The sequence below is a fragment of the Haemaphysalis longicornis genome, unplaced genomic scaffold (assembly GCF_048455015.1).
Source record: "Haemaphysalis longicornis isolate Haplotype H1 unplaced genomic scaffold, Haemaphysalis longicornis Haplotype H1 scaffold_9, whole genome shotgun sequence".
NCBI lineage: Eukaryota > Metazoa > Arthropoda > Arachnida > Ixodida > Ixodidae > Haemaphysalis > Haemaphysalis longicornis.
In genome coordinates this window covers 5895493-5912625 of record NW_027526460.1, presented here as the reverse complement: position 1 = coordinate 5912625, position 17133 = coordinate 5895493, and the positions used below count along the sequence as shown (strand labels likewise).

Genomic DNA, 17133 nt, shown 5'->3' with positions numbered 1-17133 from the left:
ATATCGCGCTTTGTGATGCGACTTAAGTAGTGCAAAGACGATGTCGAACATGAGTTGCGTCCCGGGGTGTCGTTCCTTGTAGAACGATACCACAGAAAATGTTTCCTTGTTCTTTTGACCGAGCGACGGGCAGCTGTGTGACAAATGGAGGGGCGCCATTCCAAGGCAATTAAGCAACGGGAGATTTCAGCTTCGATAATAAGTGTACGACAGTGTGTGGAAATGCACTGTGTGTGAGAATGAAAAAAGCAATGTACCCTTTTAAGAGCATCGTGGACCTAGAATTGTACAAGGCTAACTTAAAGCCGGATTTGTGTCATATCAGTCAGGTTGTAGCGGTGCTTCATTGCCTGTTTGCAAATTTGTATTACATTGCGCTCAGGCTCGCGTGTAAAAAAGCTTTGGGACGTCCTTGTGGTTTTACTTTTCATATTTCCGCGAATTATCATTTGGGTTCGTTTTGTTTGTTTTGTAACCGCGCGTGGCCGATTCCGGTTTCTTATCTGCAGTTTCAACCAGAGCGCCCGTTTGCTCTTTTTGTCGTACGTCCCGTCGGGCAATATTGTTTGATATGGAAAGGGTGCCACCTTGTCGCTAACTTGATTTTTTGTTTCTCCGACACTGTACTCGATCCCATTTCCATGGATCTGAAATTAATAACGGTCCAAGAGTAATGCATGCATAGCAAACGTCGCGCAACTCACTTTATCGACGTTCATCTGTTCACGTCACACTGCGGACTGCTTCTTCGACGTTTGTGTTTCATTCTAGTCTTTTGTAGTGCAGGAGATCGCTAGTTCGCTGCGTTCAGAAAAGTTTTGCGTCGTTCTTGGCTACGTGGCAATATTCTGTTTCCTCCGTGTGCTGCACATCGCAGCGCGAAAAAATAAATTTTTGTACGCTGGACCACGCTCTTTTGTTTCCCTTCGTAACATTGAAATTTTTTGTTGCGTGTGATAAAATCATTTTCATTGTTCTTTTTCCGCTTTCTGTTTTTGCAAGGATTGCAAAGCGTGCAAGCGGAAGGACACACGGTGCAACATATACAGGGTGTTTCAGTGAACACTTTCAAAAATTCCTGAAGGTAGGCTTTTCAAGAAAAATAGGAATTCTCTTTAGGAACAAGCTATCAGGTTCGGCGGACGTCAGCAGTTATGAGAAACATGCGAATTACATAATTAATTAACTAAAACTCTGTAATGAACTTTTTAATTGGCGAAGTTTGGCGGTTATTGCCAGTGGCGAGTTTGTAGCCACGGAGACGACGATTACGGACCAGTTTTTAAAGCAAAGAAAAATGCACTCTGTAGAGCCCTGCAGCCCGCAAAAATCAAGTTTTTTTTCCCCCATGAAACCGAAACGCAGCGCACATGGTGCGCCAGAAGTCCAGTGCAAACACAACATCCACTGATGACGTGTTGCAGTGACTGTGTCGCCCAATTCAAAAAGGCTCTGGTGATTCCCCACGCTAGGGAATCAGCTGATATCAACTCCATCGCCTCTTGTATTTTTTCAATGATCAACGCTCACCTTATACCACGGCTAGCGTTATCTTTTGTTTCGTTGGTAGGCGCAAGAAAGAGGCTAGCCATTGCCCACAACACGGTCGCCCGTTTCGGGAGTCCTAGTGGGCGTTGGCGACAGTTTTGCTTTTCTTTTTTTATTGTCTCAACCACATCTGACGCGGCTACCAGACGTGCAAGATGTGAAACGTCACCATCCGTTCCTTTTTTTTTTCGTTAGGTTTATTTGCTGTTCGTTTATAATCGCTGCGTGTTAGAAAGCGCATCAGACAAAGGAAAGGTTTGTTTGCTGGGCGAGGAGCGCTTTCGCGGCTGTGGCTGCTTACTGAGGCTTCCTAGCTAGGGAAAATTGCACTTACATTTCGAATTGGCCGCCACATTCATTAAAACACGTCACCAGCCGACGTTGCGTTCGCTCAAGACTTTTAGCGCTCCTTCAGCGCCGAGTTTCGTTTTTGAGCGGAAAACAACGGCAGGTTTCCTCACGCTACAGGGCTTTAAACACCGACTTTTTCGTTGTTTTAAAAACTGATATGAAATCGCCTTCTCTGGGGCCACAAAATCACCATTGACAACAACCACCAAACTCCACTAATTAAGAAGTTCATTAGTAGAGTTTAATTACCCACCTAACTAATGTGCACACCCTTGATACTATCTGGTGTCCGCCGCAGCTAGCCATCTCCTTCTGAAGAGGGTTTCTTTTTTTCTCGAAGAGCCTATTTTTAAGAATTTTTGAAAGTGTTCGCTGAAACACCCTGTATCTCTTCGTGTTTTGATCCTTCGCGTTTCTGCAGCGTTTTTAGATGTTTTCAAGTATGTACACACTCATCGAAACGACAATACTATTGGGCTATCTCTTTTAGCGTTCCGTGCATTCCAGAGCAATCAACGGATTCATTAGGCGTAGTCTGAACGACGCGTACTTGGTTTCTTTCAGTTTTTTATTGTATTATCGATAGGCCCGCAGCAGCCCTTGACTACACAGCTACCGTATGTGTGGTATTTACAACTTTGCTTTAAGAAAAGAAGCAATATAGACTTAAAATCCGTAAACACGACGGCGCAGCGCTTGTGCCAGAGCGCACAGAAGCCGTTGCCGTTCGCGGCCGAAGTTTACGGTAACTTACTTCGAAAAATAAAACCCCATTGAAGGCAGGTGATTAATACAATAACCGGACTATTTATCGCTAACTACTACGAAAAAAAAAACGCAGTTAATCAGCGCGCAGACACCAAAAGCAGCGAGCGTTTGCACGCCAAGAGCTGGCCAATACGCCGCACGCGCGGCGCGCGCGGTCCCTATATGAACCGAGAGCCGAAGTTTCGTGACCAGTAAAGCATTGAAGGACTCTGGTAATAGTTTGCCTTTGGTACAAAAACAATTATCAAATGTCTGCACATTCACTGGAAGTTGCTCACTGTTTCATGTCTCAGGATCTTGTGAAGACCTGGCCGACCAGGCTTTTTCCTCCGCTGCAGGCGCGTCAGGAACAAAATGATGCAACATGTTTTTAATGATCATTGAAGTACATGCACAGGTGAACATCTGGGGAGAATTTCAGCAAAATCAAAGAAGTGTTTTTTTTTAATAAGCCTCTGAACTCGGAGTGTTTTAGTTTTTTCGTCACACTTGTGCGCCATTTACCGTATACAGTCGAACCCCGCTACAACGAACGCCGCTTCAACGAAATATTTCCAATTCCCCGTCAGCTAGCCATAGAAGTCAATGCAACAAAGTCCTCGCCACAACGAACCATTTGTCAGGCTTGCTTTCGCTTCAACGAAATTTTCGATGATTTGGGCTGGGTTTGAACAATTATTTGACAATAAAATAAGCATAGCGCCAGCTATCTGTAACTTTTTATACATTCAGGACACTTAGTTTCACCGAAAATGCGTGTTGCGACCACACCGCCACCCAAAACAAAACAAAAAATAACTCGTAGGCGCACGCCATTGCTTGATGGTGATAACAATGTGGCTGGCCGTCTTTACACGAGGCGCAGGCCCGCTTCGCCAAGGCGGAGCCCCAGAGCTACAGCCAATCCGTATCCAGTTGAAATTGCATGAATGTGCTCCGCTGCTGGCGCGGTGCCGTCATGTATGCGTTGTGAGCAGCTGTCCTTGCCGTTTTCCTTCTACCATTCTTCATAGCCAAGAGCGAAAATCATGTTTGCACGTTTGGTCTTGAAGCCTAGTCATCCTATCTTAGTCGCGAGCGTGCGGTCCTGTTAAATGCAAGCGCGCGCGTCTTGCCTGCCAAGGTCAGTAGCTGCCGTGCCCTGTAAGAGGATAAGATAACGGCACTGCTCCTGCCACAAGCGAGAGGGGGGGGCTTCCCACGGCCTAGCAGCTATCTGCAAGTAATCAGCTCGGTGGACAGGATACGTTTTGCGCCTGCATATCTTCACCCCCCTCCGTACCGCGTTCTTTGGGTGGTGAAAAAACAGATAACCATTGGTATGTTTGTTATCCGAATAAACATGAGTTATTGCGCGTCACTCCTTTTTCTAAACATTGTATTATGCTGCCAATGTTGCGGAAACGCACGGGGCTATTTTTCTGGCCTTTCCGTGGTGTGTTGGGGCAGATTTCGCCTCAACGAATTTTCGCTTCAACGAAATTTTTCGCACGTCCCGTCAATTTCGTTGTAGCGGGATTCGACTGTAATGCAGAATATAGGTCGAGGCGGAATATAGGTCGACTCCCTTACCTTGTAGCCGAAAAATGCAAAAAAAAATTAAATAATTAGGTACCAACCATTGTTTTATTGAGACTGTAACTTGTTTCGTCTCAGATTACTCATTTAAAACAGTCTGAAGTATCGTCGGACGACTGCTTCTGGCTCGCTGTCGCCCACACAGCAGGTCGTCCTCGGTGCAGTCCAGGGAATTGCTTATGCAGCACTTCTTAAACACTCGCAAGACGATGTCATCGTGAAGCGAGTGCAAAGCATGTGACACTCGTGTGCAGACCGGAGCGATGGCCAGTCTGTGCAGGCTGTCAGCAAACAACTTGGTGTATCCATTCGTAGAGACATCGCACGACGCTAGCGGACAAAATTTGCCCCTTTGTACAGCAGCACAGGTGCTCAGAGCAGTGCCCATGAAATGAGGCCTTCCGAGCGTTGCATACCGAGAGCTGCCTCTTCAGCTAACGCCGCTAGCAACTTCTTTTGGTGATACCGAACTGGCGCAAGGCGGACACGTCATTGGCCTTGGAAATCCCCCAACTTTTCTTTTAAATGCTGCTGTAAACTGGCACCAAGTGCTTAAACTCATTTTGAGCAAGAAGAAAATCGCACGCACACATTCGCCGACAGCGAGAGACGCAACAAAAAGATGGCATCGCGTCCGATTGATGGCGGTGGCGATGGTGCCTTTGGGGTTTGGATGGGCTCGATATGCTGCCCGATCGCCAGATGACAACTGCCAGTGACTGCAATATAGGTCGAGGGGCGACTTTTCGGCAAATTTTTCTGTAAAAAATCTCGACCTATATTCCACATTATACGGTACTTTTTAACCGTAGTGAGCACAGACACGATATTTACGGCCCTTATTTGTGCTTGCCAGGAACAGCCCTCACTCAAATTTGAACGCTCTAGCTCCTCCATTACTTACGATAATACTGGCCCGCAAAGTACACAACAAAATGCGCTCTGAGCAAGATTTGGAAATTTATTTTAAAAAATATATGTTTTTCTAGCCGACGATATTTCGGGCACACAATGTACACCAGGCGTAGATTAAGCATAAAAATTACCATTCTCGCCTGATCAGTATATTTCTTGGTAGACGCCGCTAAATTTGGCCGCAGCGCATGGGCAGGTAGCGGCCGGGGTCCCCGCGGGTGGGTTCCAAATTTTTTTTCAGCCGGCCAAAATTTTTTCCGCCGAAAATATTTGTGAATCCGCACATTACATACATGCGGGAATGAGGTAAAAAAATTTCAAGCAAATTGAAGAGGTCGACCAGCCATGCTTTGTTCGATCTTATCTGAAATGACCCTCATTTTGAAAATTTTCAGTGATGACCCGCGAAAATGCCCAGAGGGTGAGCTTTTCCCATGCTTACTTGGAAGCACTGGCAAAACATGTTCATACCTCAGACCGCATCTGTTAGGGCTACCTGGGGAGGAATTCCGATTTGTGTCTGTTTCAAAAAAAGGGCATTTCGTGTTCTCTTCGGTTGTGACATAGTTGCACCTGCGAGGCCCATGGCCAATGACGTGCACAGAAACTGACGCCCTGCATGGCTTGTGCTGTGTCGTTCGCTTTCAGCCAGTCAGGGCTCGCTCAAAACGAACACTTTGAAACGGGCATGATGTGGACAAAATGGACAATTTTGCACCTGATCAGCATGCGAGAAATTCCCCGGTGATAGTTATTGGAGCTGCAAAGTAAGTGGCTCCAGTCATACCACAACTGAGGCAACTAGATTCTTATGAAAGATATTTTGCCCCATTCTCAAGAACCGGCAGTGTTCGCCCCTCGGTGAAGCACTCACCGCAAAGCCCTCGAACGAGCAGAAGCTGCCTTCAGGCACAGCTTGGGAGGCCTTCACGGCGGCGACAGGACGGGGAGCAGCAGCAGTGAGCCCCTGCACGCCCGAGACGCAGAGCTTGCGTGCAGTCGCTCTCTTCTGCGACAGGAAAAAAACGGGGTGGCAACTAAGTCCCTGCAGCCAGTGCAAAGCAGCGATCCATTTCAGGTTTGTTCCCAAACAAGCCAAGAGGCGGAAATATACCGCCAGTGCCAAGGTCAGGCAAAGCTTTTAGCCTTTGCCTGAACAAAGTGCCGCCAAATGACAATAACGCGCAAAAAGTGTCCGCTTCAATATGCATATAAAATTGACAGTGTTGAATTAGAGGTTGTTAGCGAGTTCAAATATTTGGGTGTAACCATGACATCAAATTTCAACTGGAACAAACACATACAAAACATTACATCATCAGCACTGCGCAGACTTTGGCTACTAAGACACCGACTTCAGCACTGTACAAGCAGAACGAAGACCGTTGCGTATACTACGCTGGTCCGCCCCTTGCTCGAATATGCAGACGTTGTTTGGGACCCACACACAAAGACGGATTCAGCGATGCTCGAACGGGTGCAAAAGAAAGCGTTGCGATTTATTCACAACGCATACAGCAGGCGAGTATCTGTGACAGAACTGCGCAGGCGTTCTGACCTACCAACACTAGAGTCCCGCCGCAAGTTACATCGACTTAAATTATTACACAGCATAGTCAACGGTTATTCAAAGCTTGACTTCAATACCTACCTGAAATTCAACATGTCACGCCCCACCCGGAACAAGCACAACAAAACAATCCTAATGCCTTTCATGAGAACAAACGCTCACCGTCTATCCTTTTGCCAGAGAACGATAGCAGAATGGAGCACTTTGCCATGCAACGTTACTAACTTAACTAATCAAAATGTTTTTTCAACGGCTGTTCAAAATTGTGTATGATTGAAGTGCTAGTCTTGTTCCCCTTCTGTTCTGTTGAACTAATGTGTTACACGTGTTAGCTTGCAACCATGCCACTAACGCAGTTTTGTGCAGTGTTTTCCGATCTTTACATGGATCTTTTTTTTTTCTCCCTGGGCAATGCGCGTAGTGTACTTTGTTGTGTTTTGCATTAGAATAGTATTGCCGGTTTTATTGTATACTCATGTAGGCATTTCATTTGTAACGAGAATTACTGCTGCTTTACGAATCACGGGTTGTGTACTGATTGCGTGCACTTGTGTGTCATAACACTCTGTAAGCTTACTGAATTATTGCTTCCCTGTGAACCGCGGGCCGCGTTACTGGTCGCGTGTAAACTCTGCGTTCGTACTCTGCACTGTACCACTCCTGCTCTGGCTGCCAAATGGCGGCTGGCAGTATTGAATAAATAAATAAAAAAATGAACATCCCAGTTGTGGGCTAGCGCACAACATAACAGAGCCCTGGCTGGCTATGTAACAAGCCATACTACAGTGTAGACCGCTTATAACGTATGTCGCGGGAGCCGCAAAAATCCGCACTATAAGCGGTACCGCACTATAACCAAAACACGCGCGAATTCAACCACATCGCCACCTATCTCTCAAGTCAACCTATATTTATCATCACTCGAACGCACAGCTCTTAAAAACGAAGGCACGGTCTATATTTCGTGTTATTTTTAACATCAGCCGCTGCTGCAGGGCAAAAGCGCAGTCTCACAAACGGCGAGCGCGGCTTTAACTTCCGTTGTGTTTGTTTTGAGACCATGGCTGCGTTTTTAGCGTCTATGAACAGGTGCCGCAAGACGTGATAAGAACGCCAGCGGGATTATTTTTTTTTACCCCACCTTGTGTTCAGGATGCCAAAGGCGGCTGCTTATCAGCGCAACGTACTGGTGGTGGAAATCTTCGGCTTCGCGCAGCTCGAATGTTCGGAAAGGGAAAGAGCGGTGGCTTATCAGCAACAACATTCTAAAGCGTGAACCGCGTGGTAGATTTGGTATCGCGAAAACGTGCAGTGCACGCCAGCACGGATACAACTGGCGTGGTGTGGGCGGCGCGGTAAAAGGCGGCAACATGGCGTCGGCACTGGCCGTGAAGCGGTGCAGGCAGTTCCAGTAAGTTCCAGCGACCGCTTCTAACCGCTCGCTGAAATGCCGCACGGGGCGCAAGCGAAGATGCTCATGCAAGAAAGGAGCTAATAATGTGGGCGAAAAGTTGAATATAAACTGCCATCCACGCTGCTTGTGAAAGCGCCCATCAAAAAATACCGCGGTGGTAAGCCTAAACATCTCTGGCGCGGCTAGCCGGCTCGGAGCGGTTCGAATCTCCCGCCATTAGGTACGCGTCTCCCCATTGGTGCAAGTCGTCAGGCGCCTCCCACTACCACGCGAAGAAGCCACCGCGAGCGCGGAATCATCGACACGAGCACGAAAAAAAAAAAAAAACTCACGCGCAACGCTGATGTGCACGATTCGTGCGCGTCATGCGGTTCACGATTAATAAAATCAACTTGCCAAACGCGGATGGGGAGACTGTCGCTATCTTCCGAGATGCATCAAGCAAGGTCAGTTGTGGTTATCAGGTACGCACGAACTAAAGGGTGCCTATTTTTTTTCTTTGGGTGTCTACGTTAGAGGAGGGCAAGGGGTGCACGCTGCGTCAGATGGCCGATTTCACCCTTTCTTTTTTCTTTTGCTACCCTAAAACGATGCCTCAGCTGCGCCGGTCGATCAGCAGACCCGCCGAAAAACCGCACTATAAACGGTATTGTGCTTCGGCCAACCGCATCTTAAGCGGTATGCTTATGCATTGAGTTCTATGGGAGGCAAACCGGTGGTCGCAAAAACCCGCGTTATATCCGGTCCCGCACTATAAGCGGTTACGTTATAAATGGTCTACACTGTACTAGCCAGGCAGCAGAATCCAAAGACACACACAAGTTTGGCTGTGCGTGCACGGTAGGCGGACTCCTTGCTTACAACTCCACTGAAGCCAAGTCACAGAAGTGTTGTAGCGTCAATATAAAGATCTCGTAGGCCATAGTGTGGAATTGATCACCTTTTTAGACTATTAAGCTTAATGTATGCTCTGAAAACTAGCAGACTGGAGCCACAACCTTCAAGGTGCAAATCGTGACAGGGCCACAGTCTGAACATTAATCAGTAACCTTTGGTTGGTAGCCATCGGTGGTTTGGCAAGCAGCACAGTTGGTGCAGTCGAGCCAATCCGAAATAGTTCACATCACAGGAAATGTCGCAGGAGGGAGAGCAGAACCTTAAAATTGATCTTTCTACTAAATAAATTCCTATCAACACACCCAGGGTGGTTGAAACATGGCCTACGGAGTTAAGACTTTTTTGCACAAGTGATCTCCCAGTTCTTTCAAATCACTTCAGTGTCCCTTCAAAATTCACCTCTCACCAGCACGGTGCTAGAGCATCCAGAAAACTCTAAGAAGGGACTAGAACCAGTGCTTACGCACAATGTAGTTGAAACTGTTTTTAGCGCACGCACATATCCATTCAATGTACCTCAGAAGGAAGCCCACAAGTATTACCAAGTGAGAAAAATGCAGCAGTGAATGCCTGGTGGAACTACTTATCCGAGTCAATATCTGGGCTGCCCCTGGCTAGATGGCGATACTGGTTGGCACCAGTTAGAGTTTCTCTATATAGCTCCCGCAGGGAGCTAAGAGTTGCGCGATTCTTTTCCACACGCCGCAGTGATGATGTCACCCCGGTTATCCATGCCGCGCAGAGAAGCCCTCACTATGGCTGCGCTGCAGCCGCCGACGCGGGCGGCACCGCGCCCTGCTCAGGAACAGCAGCAGCAGCAGCAGCAGCAGCGCGAGCGACATCGCAGGAATCCAGCGTCGCCGCCGTAAGGCGCCGCTGACCGAAGCGCCCCCACCGCGTGTCAGCCACCATTGGAAGCGTGGCGGCGAGGCTCCTACACTCGCAACGGGCGGCTTTCCCGCAGCAATCCGGATAACAAGATGGCGGCGGTCGCGCAACTCTTAGCTCCCTGCGGGAGCTATATGGAGGAACTGTAGCACCAGTGTGCCATTGGCACTTCCAAAGCCGCAATGAACAAAGTCTACTGCCAGAAAGGGCCCCCCCACCCCTCCAGTTGTGGAGCAAGCGCAACGCCCACCCTGAGTGATGCGGCCTGGATGGGCCTCAGGGGGCTGCGGCGCGATGGCGTCCCCGGGTGCTGCTGGGCCTTGGTGGAGGGAGTCGTGGGGACCATCATCGTGGAGGCCCCGCTGCTCATGCCCAGCCGGGACATTTTGGAGGCCGAGCAGCAGGCGGGCGTGCCCTGTCCGGGCCGCTTGGCCCCTGCCCGGTTGGGAGTAGCGGGGCCCTGTTGGCGACGAAGCTCCTGGGGGAAGGAGGAGGCGGTCAAGGGGCAACACATAACCGCAACATAGCAGGCTCACCACCAGCACGCTCTCTCCCCATGCCTGCAAACGTCCCAACTCGACGCAAGGGTTTCATGCCAAGGGTGAAGACAGCAGACAGTCTACTGGCACAATCGTTCCGCTCACTAAGCCACTCATTTGATGTCTTGCTCGACACCACCCCCTGCGAGAGTGTTCACAGCTGTGCTGCAAGCAACTGGACGCACTATGGAGCAACTGTTTCTTTTTGGGTATGGAGCAAATAGCCATGGGCGGAAACAAGCCCCAAATACTGTTTCACACTGGACCTCCGTTATACTGGTTGGTTACAGGGTCTATTAGGGTGGAAACAGGCATCAATTACTGTTTCGTTGTGGGTTTGCATACTGAACACTAGACTTTGGTTATACTATTTGGTTACTGGGTTTTATTAAGGGGGGACGCAGCTTTCAACTATGAAAAAATGACCAAAACATCGTTTTTTTGAAAGCCACATATTCGGCTTCTATGTTTCCTATTGTGTGCGTCTGGAAAGTTTTTCCGCTGAAAAGCATCGCAAAGTGGCATAAAAAAATACTTTTGCCAGGCGCAGTGACAAACTCACCGCAAAAGGGCGAAAAAACGCCAATTTTCGGAGCACTGTACCTCCGCAACGGTGCCACCGGGCGCGGCCATTTTGATATCGTTAGATCAGCCGAGCGTTCGCCTTTCCGGTTCCGCTCGTCTTATCTTCGTTCATTCACAAACGCACAAATGGCAGAAAAGAAACGATGCACAAACGAAGTTAGAAATAGATGCTGAAGCGCTATTCGTCCTCCGGTCAGGGCGCGCTAAAACGACCCTCCTGATTGGGTGTCGCGGCACAACACAAGATGGCGGCCGCCTGAACTGCGTAGTGTGCGGGTTGAGTTCATTTTCTCTGCTTCGCTCGGCCAAGTTACTGTTCAGCCTGTGGTATTCAACATGGACGTTATCGTGATTGAAATGCCCGAGATCACGAGCCAGATTACGGGAAGTTGTGTGGCTCGAAAGGCGGAGGTCATCGAATGCTTCATGGTGCGCGCTTGCGATAGCGGTTCGTTAAGTGAACTTTTAGTTGGATTTGCGATGTTTACACACTTAGTTATTGCTGTGTTTTGATTGTGGGCTCGCTAGCCTTGGGAAAGAAACGGTCGACGCATCAAACGCTGCGGTGTGCACGGCATAGCCGGAGCGCATTGGAGCATCACATGACTGCGCAACCGGTTACAACTGAATGCCAATAGTTGTAATTAATGCCTCCGACGTTAGATTTAATCTTACCAGTGACCTGACCAGCCATATCAGGGTTAATCAAAGTATGATATGTCGCGGTAAGCGTGCGCTGCGATGCGCGCGAGCTATATCGCCTTGGCCAACGTTTCCCGTGCACTTCTAATTGTCATGCAAACAGGTTCGAGTTAAGAATATAGGAATAAAAATACTATGTTCTCTGCGTTAAAAATGTACGTTACTGTCGCAGCATTTAACAGTGATTTTTTTTACGGGAAATTATTGATACCATTGCTTAGGGCATACTGGCTGTGCTGCGAGAAATATTGGATGCCTTGAATTTCAAAAGTAAAAAAATGCCCTTGCATTGAAGTTGGAGTTATGCAGAATTTTATACCAAGCTTCAAAGTAGCTCATTTGCATCCTTGTAGTATGCAAACTTTTGGCAATGAACACCTGCACGTACGAGTACAAAGTTGCTGTGCCAGCCAAGATGATGAAACATAAAAGAAGCCAAAAATTTTCAAATCTAAGTAAAAAAAATGCTTTACTTGTTGCCATGATGACAACACTGCAAAGGGAAGTTGTTCAGTGCGACACAGCCAACCAGCTAACCTACTTTGCATTGAAAGCCCATTGAAAGCCATCTCCCCCTCAGTTTGGTCTGCAAACTGGGCTATGTACTCTTCACAGAGGAGCTGAAAATGATGTTTTGTGGAAAGAGAAAGGCTGTAAAAGGCACTCCAATTTCAAGGCATTGCCTTCCAGAAGCCCCACGTTCAAAAGGACAGGAAAGGCTACAACCCTGACGACTTTTGATAAGTGAAACCTATGTTGCAACTTCGGAAGCCGTTTTCTCAAAACAGTTTTTTTTGCCACCTGTGTCGCTTGTTCCAGGGATTTCTTCGCGACCGCTGAGGATATTTTCATTCCGTTTCTTGCATTACATTCCTTGATGAACACTTCAGGTCGTGACACTCTTGGTTTTCCAGATTTGCTTTTTGTGATTTTTTTTTATTCAAATAGTCACTCACAGTCGACATTCCTGTTGCACATTAACCCATAAAAAATAAAAATAAAAAACATTGCGTTGTTAAAAAAATTCTAAAGCTGTCACGACCTCGTACATTCATTTGGGAATGCAAAGCACTTCGAACAAGTTTTCTATCGTGTTTTATAAGCCGCTCAAGCTTGGTACAAGCGGAACAGAAATAAAATTTAATAAAATTTTTTTCAAAATATTACCTTGGAATTTTTATGGTGTTATCACAGAAGCATTTCCAGTTGCTGTGCCAATTTTTATCAAAATCCACAAAGAAATAAAAAGTTGATTTTGAAAGCCACGTCCTGCCTTAAAGGAGCCATGAAGACAAAATACAAGTTGGGTTTATTACAAAGACTGCTTAGTTAGATAACAATGATACCAATATCATCGCAATCTTCGAACAAATAATGGAGATATTAAAGAAAAAGTGTGAAGCAGTCACGACCCCCTAGCCAATTTCCCGCAACTTTTCTATGACGTCACGGAAGCTTGTTTGTGCGATTGGCGGCCGCCTAACTGACCTGTCGTGACGACACATGACTGGACGTCTGTAATGGGGCCTCTAGTTCCATTTGACCGAATCACTTGAATGCTAACGTGCAGTTAACGCACTGAAAATTATATTTTATTGTTGGCCCGTATGACGTCATTCTTGCTCATAACACGTCACTGTGGCGCAAAGTTTGAAAGTTTTTAAATACTTGCTTTTTTTCGTTAAAAAAACATCTTTTGGGGCCGTAATGGAGCTGAGTGAGATACTGAATCCTAGTTCTCTCAAATTACACGAAGTTGTATTTTCTCTTCATGGCTCCTTGAAAGCTTCGATACATACAGTGAGTGCAGGGTGGAAGTGAAAGTGAAGTGGCGCCCAGGGCACGGATGAAACCCAATGCGTCGTTGTGCTCTGCAGAAAGGAGAGGGAGAGGAAACTCATGGCTGTTCCTGGTGGCTTGGTTTCGCATGCGGTGTGGGGCCTGGCGTCTATGCACGCTGTTCAGTTCCTCTTGCCACAAATATTACGTTAGCCCAGACCTGGAGCGCAATAGATTCGACTCCCTGCTCATCTCGGCTACATCCCGTGGAATGCCAAGTGCAAACACCAGCCAGCCTCGCAACGCGTGCACGCACCCTCTCCAGCCGCTCCCTCTCCTTCTCCTCGTTGTAGGTGGCGTGCTGGGCCTCCAGATGCGCCAGGAATTCGGCACTCCATGCTTCGAACACCTCCTTTTCGTCCCCCGTGTAGTTGTCGATGTAGGACATGATCTCCTTTTCAAGCTGCAATGGCAGACACGGCACAGGACATCAGATGCAAAGGCTAGGTAACAATGATAAATAGACAAAGACAATGGCACCACATTCGTAGACAACCAGCATCTGTTTTGGGCACCTATTACGCCGCATGTTTAACTCCACAAAACAAGGTGCAACAAATTTTGCACTATGTGATAAAAATCGGCACATAGTTTGGCTCGAATATTTGAGTGCTTAACAGTCGTGCTGCACGAGCCTCTCAGGAGATGAAACCTCATGTGCTCCAGTCACTAGGTACTGCAGAATTTCCCAGTACTACCTAGTGGAGTAGCATTCTCCCAGCATGCTACTGGGAAAATGTAGCATGCTGGGGGCACTGGATGGTCAGGTGCCACCAATGAGAACGAAGCGCCGAAGTAGCACGTTCAGTAGAATATTACCTGGTGATGTCTGGCATATTCAACCAGTGTGACTGGCTTCAACCAGGCAGCAGCATTACAAGTCTTATTTGGATAGATAGGCACACACTCAATCCAGACAGGAACCCAATCTGAACGGGGTGATAGAAAGGAGGGTCCTATCAATTTTGAGCGCCAGTGCCGCACTGTCCCATCAGCTCAGGGTTCACAGGTGTGCAGTAAAGGGAAGAGATTACCACTGACAAGTCACAGTGCCTCAACGCCACGCAAAATAAATATGGCACAGTGAAATATGCAAGGAGCTGGCAGCAAAAGTGGCTTGCCTCATCAAAACAGCCAATGAGGCGGGCTCCCGCTAAAGCAAGAAAAGGAGCCGCACTCTGAAAATGTTTTGCGCCACACTCTCAGGGGTGCAACAGTCAAAATTACATTTGCAGCAAGAAAATCTTTTGGATTCGGAGTAGGAAAATCCAAATTTTTAGCGGGTTACAGCAAAAATATACCTTCATTTTGGAGCACCAAATCCTAAATTTGGAGCAGTGTAATACGAAAGGTGTGCAAATGATTTAAAGTCCGTTATGACATGCTTTAGTTTCAGTGGACAAGGTCCTGCAATTGTGACCAACAAATTCTGCAGAAAGCCGACAAAATCTGCATAAAAGGTTCATCAAGATCAAGCAACGAAAGAAAACGGCACAAGAGAATGGTACAAAAGCTGCCAACAATACTTCTATTTGTAATCTAAAGTACGTAACCTTATAAATGACCCGCCCTAACCTAATCGCATAACAAACAGCTCTTCCACCCGAGCAGCATATGGCTACACTAGATAGAAATAAGAAAAAAACTGTTTCTCCACACCACCAGAAGCTATCAGCAAATACTTGACTGGTAAAGCCATCATTGGTATGACATTGATGCTTTCGCTTGGATGTTTTCAAGTTTGCAAAGCTATTGAAGAGTCTGCTCAAAGCTTCCAAACTGCATACTAGTTTCGTGCAGCGTGTCGCCTACAAAGCCCACGCTGTCACCGCAAAGGTGCATGCTGTATGTACTGTACCAGTGAGTTTGCCACGGGAGCATTGCTCGCACCCACTTGCCTCGTAACCGCGTGCACGGATACATGAGCTGCTTTCGTTACTGCAAGTGACACGTACCCCATGTCTCCGCAGTGCACTTGATGGTCTGCACAAGGAAGGGGCCGACCTCCTGTTTCTGTTGTTGGCTATCATCTGCATGCAGTACGTTTACAGCAGCACCAACAGCACTCTGCCACGCACTTCCGAGCAGATAGCTGAAGATGCTTATCGAAACTGGGTTGTCGCCGATACACAGTCCAGAGCTGGCATAGGCTATGGATTGTGTATGAACATCGTGAGTATGAATACATGACATCAGCTGTCTGTCTGGCTGTCTGTCTGGGCAACTGGATTGGATTGGATTACGTAAAAAACTCAGGCTGTGAACGCGTTCTTTATTGTTAGTGAAACTGAAAATTTTGGCATTTTGGCGCAATGTGGTGCAATTTAAATGAATTTTATGATTTTGGCGCAGCTTGGCTCAAAAACATGAAACTCAAAATGGTGCAATTGGCACAGCTGTCGCACCCCTGCACTGCCAAACAGCTAATCATCACCGCCTGCTTTTTTTCTGACATAAACTGCCTACGCGCCGACGAACTCTGGAATGTGGAATCCAGATTAACACAGAAAGCAAGGGAATTTTCGAAATGCATCTAGCTTCCTGTGTACGGACACTTTTGCGCTTTAGCTTCATCAGAATTAGAGCTGACTTTGCAAAGCCACACTGTAGTACCTGCGAAACTGCTTTTGAGATCTCCACCAGTTACCGTACTGAAGAGCCACTAAAAAGAGCCGCTTTACTGCTGCAAACAAAATACAAGCAAGGGGCGGGCCTAAAGGAAATTAGGTACAGTTCTGTCCCCACCTGTGGCTAGCAACATCATTCCGCTGAGGGACGACAAGAAAACCGCAGCCGGCAACTAGGGTGCGACCGAAATCCACCCTTGCAAGGCGGGCGCAAGGCGGGCGTACCCGTGGCAGCTCCGTCTCCAGGCGCTTGCGCTCCTTCATTTCGGCCAGGAGCCGGCCGCCACGGTTGTTCAGGCGCGCGGGGTCGGCCGTGCGCCTCTCAAAGTCCAGCAGCCGGGCCCAGAGGGTCTCTCGGCGTTCAACCTTCGAGAAGACGTCCTTGTGCTCAGCGTGCAAGTGCTTGAGCGTCCTCAGCTCCTTCTCCAGCCACTCCAGCCTCTCCTCCGACCAATCTGGCGGGACGGAAAGAGCAGGGGCCCAGTGAAGACGCACCGTCTCCTTGCAGCAAACTCTGAGACACTGACTGCATCCAGGATTGAACCATTGATTTTGATTGATTGTGGGGTTTAACGCGCCGACGCAACGCAGGCGATGAGGCGCGCCGTAGTGGAGGGCTCCGGATTAATTTTGACCACCTGGGGATCTTTATCGTGCGCCGAAATCTCGTACACACGGGCGTTTTTGCTTTTCGCCTCCATCAGAAAAGCGGCCGCCGCGGCCGGGAATCGAACCCGCGACCTCGTGCTCAGCAGCGCAACGCCTTAGCCACTGAGCCACCGCGGCGGCAGGATTGAACCAGTTTCCATTCCAGTTCTCATCCTAAGCAATTCATGCTTAAGGGATACTAAAGGCTGAATGAAATTTTGCCTTGACTGAAAGATCATACATTTCGTAGCTCTCTCGGCTTTT

General features: G+C 47.8%; 1 protein-coding gene across 1 annotated transcript in view; it reads right to left on the bottom strand.

The window, feature by feature from the left end:
• LOC144153637 (protein regulator of cytokinesis 1-like) overlaps nt 1-17133 on the bottom strand; it is a 33174-nt gene that overhangs the window by 3841 nt on the left and 12200 nt on the right. Inside the window, exons 7-10 of the mRNA XM_077685289.1 lie at nt 16447-16676; nt 13851-13997; nt 10180-10407; nt 6035-6169 (exon numbers count right to left, since the gene is read on the bottom strand). Coding sequence (XP_077541415.1) covers nt 6035-6169; nt 10180-10407; nt 13851-13997; nt 16447-16676 — 740 coding nt within the window. The remainder of the gene's footprint in view (nt 1-6034; nt 6170-10179; nt 10408-13850; nt 13998-16446; nt 16677-17133) is intronic.